The sequence below is a fragment of the Coenobita brevimanus genome, chromosome 101 (assembly GCF_032717465.1).
Source record: "Coenobita brevimanus isolate Jiangsu-jjx chromosome 101, ASM3271746v2, whole genome shotgun sequence".
Taxonomy (NCBI): domain Eukaryota; kingdom Metazoa; phylum Arthropoda; class Malacostraca; order Decapoda; family Coenobitidae; genus Coenobita; species Coenobita brevimanus.
In genome coordinates this window covers 50,935,485-50,956,623 of record NC_137054.1, presented here as the reverse complement: position 1 = coordinate 50,956,623, position 21,139 = coordinate 50,935,485, and the positions used below count along the sequence as shown (strand labels likewise).

The following is a 21,139-nucleotide window of genomic DNA, read 5'->3' as shown; positions in this document are numbered from 1 at the left end:
ACTATCTTTGCGCCAGTACACGCACGCTCCTCGATTACAGGTAACACTAAACGTCGCCTCATCAGACCACAACACTGACAACCATTGCTCCTCACCCCAGTTAAGGTACTTGTTAGCAAAGGCAAGCCTACGAAGTCGCTGGTAACGTGTAAGACGAGGCTTTCTCACAGGCTTGTGACTTGTGTAACCAGTTCATGGACTCTTCAAGACACCGTGTGCACTGAAACCTCACCAAACACTTCTGAGTTGCTCTCCTTAATTTATCTTGCACTCACACGAGGATTAGACTCCACTGTACGTTTTAAAACATTAACAGACCTCGGGGAAGTTTTCCTGGGCCTACCAGACTGCGGTTTCTTTGTTGGAACGTCACCACTATTTTCCACTCGAAAACGGGTACACCACGTACGCACTGTCGATCGACCCACACCGACCAAACCACTAATTTCCTTCGTGGGGTGGCCTGCCTCCTTTAGAGCAATGATCTGTGATATGTTTTCACTCGAAAGTTCATGGGTAGGGGCCATAATAAAGTGGCGAAAGCCAAAACACTGCGGGACACTAGGTAAAAAATGACGCAAGAAGAGAGGGAGGTGCGGCAGAGTTCCTCTCACGCAGCCCGTAGGCAACTGAGGCATGAGCCAACCAGTGCGCAGTAAGACCTCAAGCTGCCGTGACGTCATGTTAGCGGCCCAAACATCTGGCTTAATTTTTAGTACCAAAAACGGGTGATTCTTTTTCCGCCAAAAGTACAGTATTGCGCTTCCTGCCATAGGCGCTCGATACTTCTGACAAGCACTATATATTTATATATATATTTATATATATATATATATTCAGTGGTTTCTTGAATTTCGACAATTTAGAATTCGATGAATCAAATTTTGATGCATTTCAGAGTGATCTGCCTACCTCACATTTCGATGCAAAGTTGCACATTTCGATGCTGTCAGGGCCAGACTGCAACCAAAACAAACAAAGATAATATGTTTGATGCAAACCAAAATGCTAGAAGTGAAGGAAAATTATAAGAAAAAGTATGAGCTTAACCTAACATCATATGTAATGTGCTTTCAGGACCAGACTCCAACCAAAACAAGCAAAGATAATATTTTTTATGCACACCAAAATGCTAGAAATGAAGGAAAATTGTAAGAAAAAGTATGAGCCTAACCTAACATCGTATGTGATGTGTCAAGAAGTGAATGAAAATCACCATCATTTATTCATATGTGGAGCACACGATGATAAATTTCCCAGACAATTCACCGTCAAATCAATTCACTGTCAGATAATAGCCTGTCAAAACATGGATGATTTCCCGTCAGGACAATTCGCACCCTGGACTATTCCCCGTCATTCTATAAATATCTGTTCTATCTATCTATCTATAGCCCGACGCCCTAATCCCGCAAAGGGTGGCCGCAGACAAAACGCCTCCAAGTCACTCTGTCACCCACCATTTGACTCCCCTCCCCCCAACTCACCCCCCCCTCCCTCATATACCTCTCAACTCCATCCCTCCACCTCATCCTCGGTCTACCCCTCCCTCTCCCTCCCTCCACCTCACCTAATACTATAAATATACTTATAGTATTATTAACTAATCAGTACTTTAATAACTCGAAGATATAACAAGAAATTAAAGAAAAAAATCAATTATAGAAATACTGAAACAAAATGAATTACAGTTGGTAGGAAATATAGTAGGCAGAATACTGAATCGAAGAGACGTACAGTAATTATGAATATAAGGAGCAACATAGAAATGAACAATAGAGACTGAGAAAAAAAAATAGTCATGTTGTTTAAGGACAAGAGCTCCCGGATGGGAGTAGGCACCACCAACAACAAGCCATGTGCAAGGTGATGTTCTGTTGTCGGCGGCCATCTTGCGACCAAGGCGTCCTGCACAGCAGCTGTAGCTCTCTCTAGCAGGCCAAGTGCTGCACTTTCAGCCTGTACCTTCCAGGTGTGGACATGCATTTCACTGCAGTTTAGTTGTGTGTATTTTCTTTGTATTTTTGTCACAACTTACCTGTTTCAAGATGGCAAGCAAGAGTGGCTCTCTGGGTAGCAGTGGTAATGGACAAGAGCAGACTGGCACCTCTAAATCTTTGCAGCCAAAGGAGAAACGGCAATACAGGAAAGGGCAGAAATACACCAAGTGTACACTTACTGACAGTATGGCTGTACAATGCAGAACTACAGTTACTTAACCACAATTGTAGTTCATAAAGTTTACAGGGGGTGTGGGCAATATCATGATTTTATGTAGTTAGGTTCAGAAACCTTGGACCCAAGCTAATTTTTCCCTTAAGTTCAGTTTGAATTTCGCAGTGATTTTTAGGTACCCATGCCCATCGTAGTTCGAGAAACCACTGTATATATACAGTAATTCCCCATACTATCTGGACGCCCACTTTCTGGACACCCCACTTACCGGACATTGTGGGCCTGGACCTTAGGAACCCATAAATGGCCAAAAAAAAAGAAAACATCCCCCCAAAATCTGAATTTTTTCCCACCCGTAATTTGAAATTGCCACACAGTACCGAACAGCTGGTTTACACCATGGCCCCTTCACCCCTTCCTTCCTCCCCCCTCCCCTCTCAGGGTTGCCATTTGGTATTTTTCATTACCAAATATGGGCCAATTTGGTATTGAGAAATTCATTTGGTAATGAATCAGAATAATGCATTATGCAGAGATGTAGTGGTATCAGAGGTAGACTGAGATAATGCTGATTTTATGTGTACGGCGTGCTGGGGAGAGCAGGTGGAGATTGTCAGACGTGAAAGAATTGAACTTGCTGGTGAATCTCTTGAGTGTATGGAAGAGTTTTGTTATTTGGGAGACATATTTTGTGCTGGAGGTGGGCCTGGGTGGCTAGGGTGAGAAGTGGGTGGAAAAAGTTCAGGGAGCTCTTGCCTCTCCCGACATTGAGAGGACTCCCCCTACGTGCTAAGGGGTCTTTGTATGCAGCATGTTAGGAGTGTAATGCTGTATGGTAGTGAGACCTGGGCAGTGAAGGAGGAGGATATTTGCCGGCTCCGACGTACAGAAATGACAATGATTAGGTGGATGTGTAGTGCGTCCCTGCCACTGCACATCCACTGGGTTCACAATGGAAGAGTTGAGAGGTAGGATGGGACTGGAGTGTATTGGTGTTGTGATGAGGAGAGGTAGATTGAGATGGTTTGGACATGTGGAGAGGATGGGGGATGATAATTGGGTGAGGAAGGTGAGAAGTGTTAATATTGGGGGTGGGGTTATGAGGGGTAGACCGAGAAAGACGTGGGACGAGGTCATTAAGTGTGACCTCAGGGTTAAGGAACTGAACAGGGAGGCTGCAATGGATCGTGCAGCATGGAGAGCCGCCATTAGGTGACCAAGGCCGACGCGTGCAAGCATGTTAGAGCCTTTAAAAACAAAAATGAAAACAAAAAGATTTTTTCACATGTATGAAAATACACAGGATGGAGATGGTGGATTGTTTGCTCTTTCTGATTAATCTCCTAGCCTACATAGCATGAAAATAATCAACATGCTGTTAATTATAAGGAGAGTGATTACATTTATTTCCACTTGTATATATAATTAGTGAAGAATAAATGCTAGTTTTACGAGTTTTGTAATGAAAAGTTAAATTCGGTAATGAAAATTGATGAGTTTGATAATGTGGCCATTGCGATCTGGCAACTCTTTTTCCCTGTCATCAACAGTTACTGCCTAACTTCGATGGTGAGTAGATGCTTATCGCAATGGAAGCCACACATGCTCTTTTTTTTGTGAATAAACAGTGAATAAACTGCAATACTTCGCCACAAGACCACACAGGAATTTACAGTGTTGTGCAGTGTTAAGAATTTAGAAGTTAGAGTGCAAAGGATTAACTGTGGAGTGCAAATTGGCAGTTGAAATTGGCATGATGCAGTTAGGAACAATGTGCAGTGTTAAACAATTATAACTCACAGTGCAAAGAATTAAGTGCAGCATAACACAGGAGTACTGTACATGCTTCAAGAGCATTTTCACCACTGCCAAATCCTTAGAAAAGGCAGCCACAGACATGCTGTAAGTACCTTGCTGAGGTACAGTCACTTCTAATTCCTCATTCTTTGGTTCCTTTTCATTTATTTCATGCTTTATGTCCATTATTGGTGTGAATAGGGTCTTAAATAGGTTTAAATAGGTGCTATGCATGTCCGGTAGGGAGTTATTTAGGTGGCTTTCATAGTTAGGCTGGGTTAGGGTCCTTAAGTACCAGTCCAGGAGCCAGGGGTCCACTTTCCGGACAGGAATTCTTTCTGGACATGCCTTTGGCTCTATTACATCAGATAGTAGAGGGATTAATATATATATATGCTGTAAGACCTCAGTATAACGGACTAATTGGGGCCCAAACCATTCCGAAAAATGTGAAATTGCAACATCCGGACTTCCCCCTGCTAATTTGGACTTTTTCTGATATATCAGACATTAGTCCGGATTGCATGAACGGTTTTTAAACTGTTTTGACTACCATTGCAGTACTGTAGTATGTTATAATTTCACTACATCAATCAAATGGTATAATATACAGTACAGTAATCCCTCTAATATCCGGACGCCCAATAACCGAACATCCCCACTAACCGAACCTTATCGTCCTGGGATCAAACATTCCCAAAATGGTCTGAAAATCCAAAAAAAATGGAAAAAAAAATCGATTTTTTGCCGTCCGTAATTTGAACTTGCCGCGCGCGCCGCGTGAGAGCATTGTTTTGGTTCGTCATTCCTCCGACGTCCGATAGAGCGCCGCTGCATCCTCCCCACTTCCCGCCTGTCTCTCACCGCGACAAGACCTACGCTCTTCGCCATGGCTTGGGAAAAGTTAATGTGCAACACTTAAATTTAATGGAACATTATTTGGACTAAAGTGAACACTGTGAAAAGAACGGACTTCTGTGTGTTAGTGACTAAGTTCAGTGCAAGACTTCAGGAAGAGTGTAGTGCAAGTGCTTCAGGAAATCGTTCTTACTGTCAGAGTCCGAGAGGAGGCGTTTATTCATCGAGGTGGCCAGGGACTTGCTGTAAGTAGCCAAAATGTTTCATGTTGTACTATTTCCCATACTATATTTACCAGAATGTTTCATATTGTATTTTTTCCCATACTATACTTACCAGAAAGTGTCATACTGTACTTCTTTCCATACTAAACTTACCTCATGCATGTGCAGTAGGAATGTGTTTTTCAGAGTTCGGTTAGGTTCGGTTAGGTTAGGTTCGGTTAGAGTCCATAAGTACCAGAATGTTTATTAATGTATGAACATACTTCTAAACCCACATTTTATGTGTCTATTGCATTTATTTCAGTCATTTATGTGCCTTATTGGTGTGATTTGGGTGTTAAATAGGTGCTATGCATGTCCGGAGGGAGTTGTATAGGTGTTTCTCTGTGTTAGGGTCCGTAAGTACAAGTCCATAAGCTGGGGCCCAATATCCGGACAAAACCAATATCCGAACCTACCGATGGCTCTATTGATCCGGATATTGGAGTGATTACTTTAATAATACTGTACTGTACACTGATAAACATGTCTTTTATTTACCTTATTGTGGTGAACACAGCTGAAATGGTCAGGCAGTCCGGACTGCTTCTGGCTTTATCGAACTTTTTTGTGATATATAGGAATTTAGTCCGGTAGCTCCTCGAGTCCAATGAAAGTGAATTCCGGTCTATTGAAATCCGTTATATCGAGGTTTTACTGTATATATATATATATATATATATATATATATATATATATATATATATATATATACACAGTACTGTATATATATCATCTGGACCTCCTTTCCCACCCGAGGGCAGGGTGAGGAGTAGCAACATCCAGGCAGCCCAAGTTTGCCCAGTCCAATGGGCGTCGTTTAAATTTCCATTCACTTCTATGGCACGGTTTTCTGTGACATGACAAGGTGCCAGAACCAAAAAATGAACCACGCTTACAAAATACCTATGGTGCGGAGGCGCGGCAAGGTTTGAAATGCACATCTTGCCTCAGAACCCCCAACCCTACCCCTTCCACTTTAGCACTATCGGTGTTGGAGTTAGGTACGTTCAGTGTTTTATGCTCTTAAAGCTGTTTATTATTTATTGTCTAGTGTTTACTTTGTGTGTAATACATGCCTTGACTGATTGCTTAATTGTTTGCTTGTGTAAAGCAGGGGGAAATGGGGAAAAGTGGGGTGAAAAGGGGGACTTTGGGTGAATGTCCAGAACCAAATTCCACTTTTCCCATTAGTTTAGTTATTTGTATGGCATGGTTTTCTATGGTGCGGGCTTATTCCAGAACCAATTGGCCGTGCCTTAGGCGACTTGACTGTATTTTAGATTGGGATGATAAAGCTAATCACTAGTTTCTGGTTACCCTGTTTGTGATTCTTCAACCTTTGATGATGGTCATGTGTGTAGAAATTGGGCAGGAAGCAGTGTGGCAATTTGAATTTTGTTGCAACAGACTAGAGATATTCCACAATACCTACCAACATGTCTTTAAAACATCCGTTCTAATATGAAACAGCCCCAGTATGTTTTTAATATATCCAGGGGGTATTAGCACTGACGTAGTGTCATGTGAAATTGTGAGATGTAAGAGGGCTTCAGAGCCTTAGGGAACAGACTTTCAGGTTCATGTCTGTGTTTAGAAAGTAAACAGTCCTTGCTTTATTTTCATATTTATTCCTGTGAACTTACAGATTATGTGTCCTTATATCCTAACTATATAGGTTCCTGCTTTTGTGTGGTGTTTAAAATCTCTTCTTTCTCACCCCACTCAAGCAATATCCAAAGATTCGTGAAATTGTGACCAAGTCGAAGGGTCAACCTCGCAAGCGGTTGCAGCACGTGTACAACTTGTGCAAGGGGAAGATGATCTGTGAAGGTGGTGATGAAATTGATGTCAATAAAGATGCTGAAGACATGGGTGGCAACAAGAAGGGGGCAGGCCATGGTGGCTGTGGCAGATATCAGCCCAACATCAAACGTATGGGCCTTGAACTAATTGCAGAATGGAAACACGTCAATGAGGATTCACAGGAACGCAAGCAGATTCTCACTGCTGAGCGTGTATATGAGATCTTCAAACACATTACAGGTAAGCATAATTATAGTTAATTTTGTTTGAGGAAGTGTTGAATTGTAAGGTGACAGCTGTGTTCATAATTATATTGATCAAGGAAATGTTGAATTGTAAGGTGACAACTGTGTTCATAATTATATTGATCTGTCTTAAAACTCACTGGCAGTATACAAATTTCACTTATATAAGCAGTGAATAAAAAAAAAAAAAAATGTGGATTAGTCTTCATTGTAAGTAGTATTAATTTTGTCTTATTTCTCTTATCGATCTTTGATGATTTTTCATATTAACCATGATAACACTTTTTACTGTATAGGTGTCAGATTTGTTATATTTATTGAAACACACTCTTATGTTGTGGGGGAAATTGTCACAGATATTGCAGTCACCTTTTACAGACAAGTAGTTTTTATTGTAGATAAAAATGGTAGATTGCTAATGGACAAGGGAGAAAAAGTGAGCAGATGGAGAGAACACTTTAAAGAATTGTTGAACATAGAGGATGGAAGTAATGCAAGTATAATTGGCTGGGGAATGGCTGGGAGAAGGAGGGAGGTGAGAAGACAGGAAGAAATCAGTAGGATAGAAGTTGTGGAAGCAATGAAGAAAGTCAAACTGGGGAAAGCCCCAGGAATTGTGTGTGTGGTGAAATGCTGAAGCATGGGGGAGAGATAGTAGTAGAATGGATGTGGAAGATGTACAGATTGGCTTAGGAGGAAGGTAGAGTCCTGGAGGATTGGAAGTCAGGTATAATTATTCCCTTGTACAAAGGAAAAGGGGAAAAAGAAGTGTGTGGTAATTATAGGGGCATTTGTCTTCTTAGTATAATAGGAAAAGTGTATGGTAGGATACTTATTGACAGAGTTAGAGAAAGAACAGAGAAATTAGTTGGAGAAGAACAGGGAGGCTTTAGGAAGGGAAGAGGTTGTGTAGATCAGATATTCATTCTTAGATCTTTAGTGGAAAAGTTTCTAGAGAAGGGAAATAAGTTGTATGCGGCTTTCATGGATTTGGAGAAAGGATATGACAGGATTGATAGACAAGGATTGTGGAAAATATTAAGAATATATGGAGTAGATGGGAAGTTGCTGAATTCTGTGAAGAGTATGTACGATGGTACGAAGGCTGCAGTGCATGTGGATAGTGAACTGAGTGAATTTTTCTCTTTGAAGGTTGGGTTGAAACAGGGATGTGTCATGTCTTCATGGTTGTTCAGTCTGTACATGGATGGGGTAATAAAAGAGGTACAAGGTAGGGCAGTGCATGTTGGAGTGGCCCTGGTGAGAGGGGGTAGTGTTTGGAAACTCCCTGTACTGTTGTTTGCAGATGATACTGTGTTGTTGAGTGCAGACAAAGGAGAGCTGCAAGGCTTGATGGATGAGTTTGGGAGTGTGTGTAAGAAACTTAATCTAAAGGTGAATGTAGGGAAAAGTAAAGTGATGGTCTTTGAGAGAGGTGAAGTCAGTGAATGGACAGTGAGGTTGGATGGTGAGGAATTGGAAAATATGAGTACGTTCAAGTACTTGGGTAGTGTGATGAGTAAGGATGGAGGTTTGGAAGGTGAAGTGCTTGAAAGGGTACAACAAGGAAGAAAGGTTGCTGGTTCCTTGAAAGCAGTAAGAAACAGGGAAGTGAGCATGGAAGTGAAAAACTTACTTACATGACAGTATTGTTATACCAACTCTAACGTATGGAAGTGAAGCTTGGACGTTGTTGGAAGAACAAGTGAAGAGTGAGAGCAGTGGAAATGAGTTATTTAAGAGGAGCCTGTGGAGTTGCATGGAGAGACAGGCTGACAAATGAGGACATAAAGGAGCGGTGTGTTGTGGATATGGATGTGATAGGAAGTGTTAGGAGTAACACACTGAGGTGGTTTGGCCATGTGGAGAGGATGGAGGATGAGAGACTGACAAGGAGAGTGTATGTGAGTGAGGTGGAGGGAGGGGGAGGCCGAGGATGAGATGGAGGGATGGGGTGGAGAGATATATGAGAGAGGGGGGTGTGAGTTGGGAGCAGGGCAGTGAAATAGCATTGGACAGGGCGACGTGGAGGCGATTTGTTTGTTGCCACCCTGTACGGGAGTGAGGCATCTGGCAACAGATGGAGAGATAGATAGATGTTTTGTAAATTGCGGATAATACATTTTCTTAAAAATCAAAGAGAGCTTATGAGTCAGTATTTGTGCACTGAAATGGTAATGATATTGAGATGCTTCATTAACCCCTAAAGTCTGCAATTTGCTCGACCCACCTCCTCCCTGAACTGCAAAAAAAGGGGTGTTTTTTTCAGGTATTGTAAACGTCAAAATTTATGGCATATATTTCAAGAGCAAGAATTTAAACACCCGAAGATGTAAGTCTCATCCAAATTGACCGAGTAGTTCTCGCACAGCAGCACGGCAAGGAAAATGATAGTTACCCTTTCCAGCCTTGCGAGAGGCAGTACCTCGTGGAAAAAAGTCTCTTTACGGTGACTCATCTGTCAAAACTCACGATATTCAAGGGGATTAATGTTCCTAGACATGAATGAACGTTGCCTAATTAAACCTGAATGAAGAATAAGTCGTGAAAAAATACATTCTTGGTGAAAAATTTTTCATGCAGAAAATAGAAATGATACATTCATCTATGAAATTAGCACAACAAACATGATAATAAAATATCATGATATATTTGTAACATAAAGATATAACACAGCTTTATATGTGCAGAAATATTCCACATACAGTAGGAAAACAAATAATTACAACTCTAAAGATGTTAAAAAGCAGTGGCATAGAGACGTAACCCACAGAAAAATATGGTAATGCATGGTAAATTTCCATTAATATACGTTACATTGGGCTAATAACATAAACACATATTACTATACATACACTAGGTATTGCCACAATAAAAGCAAGGTCTTATTGTAGGTTCATAAAGTGCAATGAGGTCAGGAAATGAAACTTCTTTCGATGCGTCACCCGAGGATGTAGGGGAGTAATACAGTGGAGGAAAGGAGGAAGGTGTTGGAAGGATGGGGAATTTCCAGAGAGAGGGAGTGAGTGTAGTGCGTGGAAATATCACCTTTATCTGCACATTTGAGTAGGAAGAAGTGGTGAGGGATATGTCTCTCAGCAGCCAAGCCGGGGGGGTAAGGTGAGTGGGATGGGTGGGGGGCAGGAAAGGAGTCACTGCTACAGCCAAACCTCACCTCTATGCTCTAGTGGCGGCAGTAGGAAGGGTAGAAAGAGTGGGATATGTCACATAAGGCATCAACTGAGGGGGTAGGCAGAGGGAGAGACAGGGCAGAGGGGGCTCACCCCTACTCTGTTGGTGGGCCGGAGCCCTCCTCCCTTCCTCTCAGTTCGTAGCTGGAGCAGCATCAAGTAAGAAGCAGGAAAGTTTGAATGCAGTTTTTTATTGCAATTGCTCTATCGGGCTTTTTAGGCCAGGGTGTCAAAGTAACCCAAACCCCTACAGGGCTGTTTAGGACCTTAGGGGTTGAGGGTTAACTACATGACTAAGTACCATGCAGTGTGCTGTTGTTTGGACTCACTGGGTTAGTGGGGGCACTCACCATCCACTCACTCTGTGTTGTGCTTCTCTCGGCCTGCCTGCTTTTTTCTGTCGTCCATCTTTCCATCCTTCCTCTTCTGTCCTTCTTTCCTTCATTCTTTCCTCTTTCTGTCTATGGATGACTCTGCACTGAGTGACAAGCCAAATGGTTTCCTGTACACAAAGGAAACCATATACTACACTGGGTGGTAACTATGTAACCAAATTATGGCACCTGGTGGTTTTGTGGACAATTAAGGCTCTCCAGTCGGATTGAGCCAGTGCAGGTTTATATCCAAGGGGTGGTTGGGGTTTATTGCCTATGTAATGCCACTCAGGGATGAGTGAGGCTGGTCATTCTCGTCTTGAATGTCAGGACCAAGTTGCCCATCCCCGGGCTCATATGCTCCTCATGGGGCAACACTGGATTACATGATGAATGATGGAAATAAATGTGAGGAAGCATCATGTGTGAGGGAGGTAAAAAATTTAAAGTAAGTGCAGGCATAGAAAATGTTCAGTTTCATTAGCTTCAGTAAGGTATAGAAGATGTTCAGTTTCGTTAGCTACAGTAGTTTCAGTTTCAAGAATTTACAAATTTGATAGAGCATATGAATGGAAGAGTACGCATTGGTCCTGAGGATGACATAATGAGAGGTGAAAATGATAATGAGAAGCAGCTGGAGGATATGTGACAGGAAAGGAGGTTGTGCATTTGCAGCTTGTATTTCAAACGCAAAGATGCACATAAATATACAGTACGTGGTTTAGAGGGAACAGGGATCATGTTGAAAAGAGCCTGGTTGATTATGTGCTCTTAGAGATGATGATGCTGGGAATGGTTGCTGATACAAGGGCCATGAGATGATGATGTGAAGGTCTGTCTGATCATATGAATGTGGTATGCAAAATCAAGCTGAGAGGAGTAAGGTGGACCAGGAGAGAGAGAGGAGCAGTCAGGGAGAAAGACTGAAAGTGAAGCTGAGGATCAAAGAAACGGCAGATGAATACAGAACCAAAGTAAGGGGGGAGTCAGAAACAGTACATTAGAATGAAATGGATCTGGACAGCTTATGGAATGCATATAGGGATTGCATAGTTAGGAATGCTGAATTGGTGTGTGGTGTGGCAAGAGTAACAACAAAGACAGAAGGTATGGCATGGCAGTATGAAGAGGTTAGGAGAACAGTGGAGGAAATGAGGAAGAAGTGGCTAGAGTGGTTATAGAACAGGGGCCCAGTTGAAATAAGAACTAGTAACATGTATACCCTAGTTTAACGAGGCAATTGGTAAGGTAAAAACCCATTGTTTGGCGGGGTATCGTGTATCAGGGTAGCCTTAACAAGTAAAGTAATGGGATGCATTTTTCAGCCTTGGCTTCCCCCCAACCAAGTCCAAAACCCACCCAAATGAGCCCAAAAGCCAGTTTAAAGCCAGTCTAAATGGCATAACAGCTGTAAAAGAAGCTAACCTAAGCCTAACACCTGTAAATAACTCACTAAAACCAACGAATTAAATCTGAAAATCGTCAAATAAAGGTCTGGAAAAAATAAAATTTAGTAAACTGTATCCCAAAATGACAATGTTCACCCCACCTATGGCTAAAACATATTAATCAAAGTCTAAAAACTATTTATAAATCAACCTAAACACACAATTTTACTCTAAAATGTCATCAAAATTGGTAAAAAAAAAAACAGAGCCCATTGTTAAACTGGGGTTTGGCCATCATTAGGCGGGGTATGGTGGTATTTTTACCCCCATCGTTAAGGTGGGGTATCGCATCTAGGGATATCGTATATCAGGGTATTACTGTACATTGAGAGCAAGAAGCACATGAAGAGAATAGTGAAGAGGAAAAACAAGGAAGTAAATGATGATCTAGGAAGAAAAATGAATGCAAACTACTCTGAAAATAGGAAGTTATTCTGGAAAGAGGTGCAAAAATGTAGAAGTGACAGCAGAAGGAAATGTGAAAGTGTGAAGGATGTAAGTGGTAGATTAACCCATGGGGATGAAGTAAGGACCAAATGGAAAGAATACTTTGAAAGAATGGTGAATGGGAATAGAGAGCAGAATGGCTGTAAACATCTTTTGTTTTGGGGGTGTACAGAGAAGGAATGCACTGCCAGGAATCGTGACCCTCGTACAGGCGAAGAATGCTGTTAAGCAGCTGAAAAATGGGAAAGCAGCTGGGGTTGATGAGATGTATGCAGAGATGATTAAGTGCAGTGTAGTGGGGAGAGCAGAATGAAGTGCTTGTTGGAAATAAATGAGATGGCATGGATGAGTGAAACTGTGCCAGCAGAGTAGATAAAGGCTGTGATTGTACCCAAGTACAAAAATAAAGTGAGTGAAGTGAGTGCAAGAATTATATTGGCATAATGAGCATTGTAGGGGAGGTATATGGAAGAATTTTTATAAAGTAAGAGAGATATCAGAAGTCCTAGTGATTGATGAACAGGGTGGCTTTAGAGATGGCAGAGGATGTTTGGATCAAAGATTTACAGTGAGATAGATAATGGAGAAGGCTTGTGAGAAGGACTGTAAGGTGTTTTTGGCATTTATGGATTTGGAAAAAGCATACAACAAAGTAGACAGGGAAGGATTATGGAAGGTTATGCGTATGTACAGTGTAAATGGAACCACTGTCTGACTCACTTCTTCTTCATTTCTGCAACATTTGTGGCCTTTCCTCTAACTTTCACTCTGTTGAGCACCACCTCTCCTCCTCTAAACCTCACCTTCTTTTCCCAACTGAGACTCAGCTGTCTGAGGCAGCTGACAACAAACCTTTTTCTGTATCCCCCTACTTTCTCTATACTCATTTCAAAGCCAAATGTGGTTGTTGTGTATACATACGCAACGACTTATTTTGCTTTCGTGTTCCTGAACTCGATTCTTCTGAATTCTCTACAGTCTGGCTTTGGCTTTCCTGTCATTCTCTGACTAAATATATCTGCGCTGTTTACTTATCTCCAAATTCTACTGACTATGAAAAATTCTTTGACTATCTTACTTCTACGATGGAACACACACTATCCATTTCTCCTTTCTCAGAAATCTCCATTCAAGGAGATTTCAATATTCACCACCACCTCTGGCTCTCCTCTCCTTTCACCGATCCACCTGGTAAACAAGCTTACATCTTTTCTATACTTAACCCTTTAACCGCGGGGATGTCGGAAGCGCGCCGTGCCCGTCCCACGGAGATACTTGCGCTCTGACTGACTTTTTAAAAATATTTGCCAAAAATCAGTTATTATGGCTGTATGCTTAAACAAATATGGAGAGGCCCTACATTGGTCCCTACTTTACACACTAAGGAAAGCACAAGCAGGTCCTAAATTTTTACATGGTATGCTAAGAGAACATTTAGGGAAAGGGGGCGGTTTGTAGCCCTGCGTGACCAGTTGGTACTTCAGAAGTGCTCCCGTGGGAGTCGCCGTGACTGTTCTTTGTCCAGACGAAGTCAATCAACACCAAAACAAAATAATTTCCCGTCATTTGTGTTATATATCGGCACTTATTTGTACATATGCTTTATGTACTACATGTATTATAGTAATAAACTTTTCAGTCAATACCAATGTTGTAAATATGATAGTTAGCGCTGGAGTTAGGTCAGGTTAGGTTAAGATAAATTTGGTTAGGTTACCTTAAAACTGGTTAGGTTAGCTTAAAACAAGTTAGAATAAATAAGTCTGGGTTGAATTACGAAAATTTATGTTAGGTTTGGGTAAATAATAATTGATAAAGGGCAATTTCGCTGAAAGATGGCGTTCATCAGTCATTGCGCACAGGTAAGGATAAGTTTGGTTAGGTTAGCATAAAATTGGTTAGGTTTGTCTAAAATAGGTTAGGTAAGGTTAGGAGAAATAAGGTTGGGTTGTTACGAAAGGTTAGGTTAGGTTTGTTTAAATATGCCTGCAAGGGTAATTTCGATCACATATGGCGCTCTAAGATGGCGTCCATCTGTCTTCGTTCACCACAAGATAGTGGCTGTCCGTGAACAAACACCTCTTTTTAAAGCATGTTTTACCACATTTAAAAGAAACGAAAAACACTGTAACTTGAAAACACAATTCGAGAGTACTTGAAGAATTCCATGAAGGGCTAAAGCAAGGAAAAAACGCAAAATAAGGTGGTCCTATGTCTCCTTAACGTTTACCAAGAATTATAAATAGAATGCTGCTGGTAACTAAAAATGGTATCATAAGAAAATGAAAAACAGTTTGCAGTGCCTGAGATTAAAATCCAAAGATGATCCGATGCTGGCACGACGCTTCATAGTTTGTCCTATGAGCGAAGAACAGTACCTTTCTCGTTATATATATTAACGTATATTATTACCTTTAGCATTGACTGAACGTTCTGTATTCGGTTAAATCACATGGGTAACGTATAAAAGTGGTTTGCACATGTCAATTTTAGGATCTCACCTACTGTTAACTACTCTTAAGAAAATAAAAATGACAGTGTGCATCACCGCCAGGGCAGAGACGGGCCTGAATTTGACTTAGTACTTGGCAAGGTACAGCTCGCGTGTTTTAATAACCAACAGTTCAGTTCCCGTGTATGTTTCCATTGTACTTTTAGCAAGTTAAAATATTTTTTACATAAATTATTTACATTATTCTATGCCTTCTGGAGATACAAAGTTACTTTGTTATGAATAATCAAATGTAGGGTTTGCGAAAACCAAGCATTCCTCCCCTAAAAAAAAATGTTGGAACAACCCCTACAAATTGAGGGAAGCCTTTCCCTACTTATACTTTTAGCAAACCATTTTGATATAGGGCCCTTAGGAAAGGCCCTACATTAGCTTTAAGCATACGGCCGTTAGTTCTAGAATATTATAATTATGCAGTACATCCCCCTAGTACACGCCTATATGGGTGGCAGAGGACATCGCATACTAGGAATTTGCATTCTGTGAATACATAAACTTCGGGAAAAATTACATATGGGCGGCACCCCCCTTCGTGGGCAACCCTTGAGATGCCTTTCAGACCTAAGTGGTGTACTATACAGGGAAACTATCTAAGACATATTACCTAAGATAAAGTAAACCAACAAGATTATGGCTTTACTAGGTAAATCAACAAGGATATGGCTTGACTAAACCAACAAGAATATGGCTGCTCACCTTTACCCAAGATGACAACAGGCGTGATGGAGGTAAGAAGAGGATCCAAGGCAGGATGAGGCACCTAGTGTGCATCTCCTGCATCACACACCACACCACCCAACACACCACCTTCCTCACCACTTTTGTCACCAGCACTTTCGACACTTTCACTACCTAATGCACTCACTTCGTTCATAAGCCCATCAAAGTCTATTTCTGACACCTCAGACATCGAATCAACCTCTTGATCCTCCTCAGGATATGGCTCTTCTGATGTTGAAGGGAGTGATTCCTCACTTTGTTCAAGCCAAAGGAAACAGGCGATGAGTGTTTGCTTCTGTCTGTTTACTTCCTGGTTGTGCTTGTCGGTGTAGTAGATGTCCAGTGAAGACATCACCTCCTCCACACGCAACTCAGAGCGTTCGATGTCCTTGAATTTTACCTTGATTTTATCAAGGGCACACAGTACCCTGCTGATCTCCATCATGGACAAAGCTTCACTCTCCATCACTGGTGTTGCTGCCTTTTCTGTTGCTATCTCCTGCTCAAGATGGGCGGAGCGTAGGCAACCGTTATCGCTTCTTGTGGGGGGGGCACTGTTGCATACTTGGGGTAACCCCGGATTTGGGCCACTCTTCTCTGCCTGTCTCGCTTACAAGGAGTTCAATTCACTTACTAATAAAAAGTACACTAAAGAAAGAAAGAAAAAAAAAAAAGGTCCTCGCGTACAAGGGGGATCATGTACTCGGAACTTGCGTACTGTGGGGATGTACTGTATATGCATATGGCACGTAACCTTCAGCTTTCTCCTGGGATGTTTGTCAAGCCTTTGTCAACTACAGTAGGACTTGTGGAGACTTATGAAGTTGGGTGACAAAGTCTCCACTGTACATTTCCCAATACCCCGTAATATGGTTACCACTGCCTGATATTATCACTACAAACACTGTTCTGTGAATTTCAAGTAGTTTGGAATCCATACTCCAAAAAAAAAAGAAATGCTGTGAAAGCAATGTAAATTACGAGCGCGTATGAGCTTTCCACCCACGCTCGTTCCTAGCTGGTATTCTGAGGCGGAGCTGTCATTTATTATAAACACACTCACACTTTATATTCCTAGGACTTTATTACACTTATTTATATATACAATATTTATCCATAAGTTTCCTTCATTACTAGTAGTTTATTTTCACTCCAGGCATTCACTTTCTCATTCAGTAAACAGTTACTTCAAGAAACAAGGGATGAGGCTATGGCACACCTAATGTCTGACTTGGCTCATATCTCTGACTGGGGTAAAAATAATATGGTTGTCTTTAATGCATCTAAGACTCAGTTCTTACACCTATCAACCCGACAAAATCTTCCACAGGTATACCCACTAATGTTTAATAATATTCAGATTAATCCTGCATCATCCTTGAACATGCTTGGGGTTTCATTTACTCGGGACTTATCTTGGAAAGATCATATTACTTCTCTTGTAAAATCTGCTTCCAAGAGATTGGGTGTGCTAAGCCGACTCCGCTCTTTCTTTACCCCTGCACAATTGTTGACTCTATACAGGGGTTTTATCCGCCCCTGTGTGGAGTACAACTCTCATGTGTGGGGAGGCTCCCCACATACAGCTCTTCTCAATAGGGTGGAGTCAAAGGCTTTTCGTCTCATTAACTCTCCTCCTCTTACTGACTCCCTTCAACCTCTGTCTCTTCGCCGCACTGTTGCATCTTTATCTCTTTTCTATCGCTACTTTAATGGTCACTGCTCCTCTGAACTGTCTGCTTGCATTCCTCCACCTCTACGACGGGCGCGTAGCACCCGTCTGGCAGCAAACTCTCATCCCTTTTCTGTCCAACTCTCTAATGCAAGAGTTAACCGTTACTCCCAGTCTTTCATTCATGCAACAGGTCAGCTCTGGAACTGTCTCCCTCTGTCTGTATTTCCTCCTGCCTATGATCTCCAGTCTTTCAAACGCAGTGTGTCCAGGCATCTCAAAATGATCGGATCTTGAATTTGGCTCTCTATTGTATTTTGTTTTTCTCTTGGAGGGAACTGTTACTGCGGGCTCATGGCCTTTGGTTCCTTCTTCCTCGCATAAAAAAAAAAAAAAAAAAAAAAAAAAAAAGTATTTATACTCATATTCTTAGATTAGTAATTATTTACATTTCTATTTACATTTTCTATTTTATTTACATTTCTATTTTATTCGCACTGTTATGCACTGTCACTTGCAGTAACTAAGGGCTCCTTTCCCTTGAAGCCAGGACAAACCTGGGACACTGAGGCACTCGTATGGGAAGTTTCTGTCACCATTTCCTCCACTGGCTCATCACACGATTCACCAGAAAGATTGTAGTCACTGTCCATCATTGTCATGGATAAATTAGCCAGTTCACGTTCCACAGGAGAGTCACTTAGTCCTTTACCCCTTCCCACACGAGGTTTAGTAGGGGTAGAGGTCACAGGGTCCTTTGCAGTGGACTCAGAAGTGGTGGAAGTGGAGGGGCACGAATCTGATATGGTTTCACCTCAAAAGACAACAGTAAACTGAATGATGTGGCGTATTATAGGTAGGGAAGGGCTGACAATGTCAGCGTGGTGACAGCTGCTAATTTATATGCTGTGAAATGATTGGCAGGAAATCTAGGCAATACATAATAAATTAGGTAGTTCCAGGTGAATGTAAATATCACTTAGGCTTCTCCCTTCCTTTCTTATATTTTTATTACGAGAATAGGTCATACGGCATATTTCAAAGTGAAATAAACAGGGAAAATTAGCGAATGAGTGCACGTGGAGTGTTGCCAGGTGATAATTAGCCCATTCCAGGTGTATGGCAGTATCGGTTACCTTTTCTCTTTATTTTTACATATTATTTTGTATAAGAATAGGGCGTAGGGCACATTTCAATGGATGAAATGAATGGAAAAATCCAGGCAGGAGTTGCGTAGCACGGCACAGCTAGGCAGGTGGGAGGAGAGGGTAATGGAGGGGAGTCAAGGACAGGGGAAAAATGGCTAAATTGTTAACAATGGATGGGAGTACAGATAACATTAGCAGCGCTGACTATAGCTGGACACAGGCAGTACTGACAGATGATACAAGCCACCACTTGAAAGCCCGGGCGAATTCAAAATAACACAGAATCACAGAAGTGACGCTTCGCGGTATGATCCCTTGCACCCACCCAAACGTCACGAAAGTGACCTCCCGCGGTTAAGGGATTAATGACCTAGAGCAGCTTGTACTGCACCCTACCCGTATCCCTGACTGCCTTGGAGAGAGCTCCAACATTCTTGACCTCTTCCCTACAACTAATCCTTCGGTTTACACTGTTAATCTTTTCTCTCCGCTGGGCTCCTCCGATCACAACCTCATTACCTTAACCTGTTCTGTCGCTCCAGTATGGCCTGTGGAGCCTCCAAAGAAACATTGTGTGTGGCACTTTGGAGCTGCAGATTGGTAGGCCCTCAGGCAGTACTTCTATGATTTTCCCTGGAATGATTATTGCTTCCATGGCCGGGAGCCATCTGAGTGTGCCTTGCGCATTACGGAGGTTATTGTCTCGGGCATGGAAGCATACATTCCTTTCTCATATCCTTTGACTAATGCAAGAAAGCCTTGGTTTAATCACACTTGTTCTAATGCTGTCCGCAATAAGGAGAGGGCCTATAAAAGGTACCGGAGCCAATCCACCCCTGAATCACATCTTTTCTACATTACTGCCCGGAATCATGCTAAGTCTGTTCTTCGCTTTGCTAAAAATAATTTCATCCGTAATAAATGCTCTCAACTCTCCAACTTGAATTCTTCCCACTCCTTCTGGCACCTTGCCAAAAACTTTTCGAACAACTTACTTCATCATCCTTCCCTCCTCTTTTCTACTCTGATAGTTCTGTAGCTATTTCATCTACTGATAAAGCGGATCTCTTCATGCAGACTTTCTCCTCCAATTCCGTCTTAGACGATTCCGGCGCTGTTCCTCCATCACTTCCCCTCTCTGACTTCCTCATGGCTGACATTAACATTTCTTTAGCCGATGTATTTTCTGCCATCACAAGCCTCAATACTAACAACGCATATGGGCCTGATGGAGTCCCTCCTGTTGTCCTCAAGAACTGTGCTTCTGTGCTTACACCCTGCCTAGGTAAACCCTTTTGTTTTTGTCTGTCAACTTGTACCTTTCCTTCTTGCTGGAAGTTTGCTCTCATTCAGCCAGTCCCAATGAAGGGTGACCATTTCCAACCCTCTAACTATCGTCCAAGTGCTTTAACATCCTGTATCTCAAAAGTTTTCAAGTCAGTCCTTAATAGGAAAATTTTAAAGCATCTTTCCTTTCACAACCTTCTTTCTGATCATCAGTATGGGTTCTGTCAGGGACGCTCCACTGACGATCTTCTCACCTACCTTTCAGACTCGTGGTCATCCTCCTTTCGGGACTTTGGCAAAAGCTCTGCCATTGTACTTGACATCTCAAAGGCTTTCGATCGAGTCTGGCATAAATCTTTAATTTCCAAACTGCCCTCTTATGTTTTCTATCCTTCTTTCTGTGCCTTCATCTATAGCTTACCTTTTGGTCGTTCTATATCTGCTATTGTAGACGGCCATCGTTCTTCTTGTAGATGTATCAACAGTGGTGTTCCTCAGGGCTCTGTCTTATCACCAACTCTCTTCCTTTTATTCGTCAATGACCTTCTAAACTGTACATCTAACCCTATCCACTCATACACTGATGACTCCACCCTTCACCTTTCCATTCGCCCAGCAGTTACTTCAGCAAACAAGGTATGAGGCTATGACACACCTAATGTCTGACTTGGCTCGTATCTCTGACTGGGGTAAAAATAATCTTGTTTTTAATGCATCAAGACTCGGTTCTTACACTTATTAACCCGACAAAATCTTCCACAGGTGTACCAACTAATGTTTAATAATATACAGCTTAATCCTGCATCATCCTTGAACATTCTTGGGGTTTCATTCACTCGGGACTTATCTTGGAAAGATCATATTACATCTCTTGTAAAATGTGCTTCCAAGAGATTAGGTGTGCTAAGCCGATTCCATTCCTTATTTACCCCTACACAGTTGTTGACTCAATACACGGGTTTTATCCGCCCCTGTGTAGAGTACAACTCTCATGTGTGGAGGGCTCCCCACATACAGCTCTTCTCAATAGGGTGGAGTCAAAGACTTTTCATCTCATTAACTCTCCTCCTCTTACTGGCTCCCTTCAACCTCTTTCTCTTCGCCGCACTGTTGCATCTTTATCTCTTTTCTATCACTACTTCAATGGTCACTGCTCCTCTGAACTGTCTGCGTGCTTTCCTCCACCTCTACAACGG

The 21,139-nt window shown here is 41.9% G+C and overlaps 1 protein-coding gene across 1 annotated transcript in view; it reads left to right on the top strand.

Moving 5' to 3' along the window:
- LOC145414862 (DNA-directed RNA polymerase II subunit RPB1-like) overlaps window positions 1-21,139 on the top strand; it is a 236,097-nt gene that overhangs the window by 44,987 nt on the left and 169,971 nt on the right. The window contains exon 3 of the mRNA XM_080284285.1: window positions 6,824-7,139. Coding sequence (XP_080140411.1) covers window positions 6,824-7,139 — 316 coding nt within the window. The remainder of the gene's footprint in view (window positions 1-6,823; window positions 7,140-21,139) is intronic.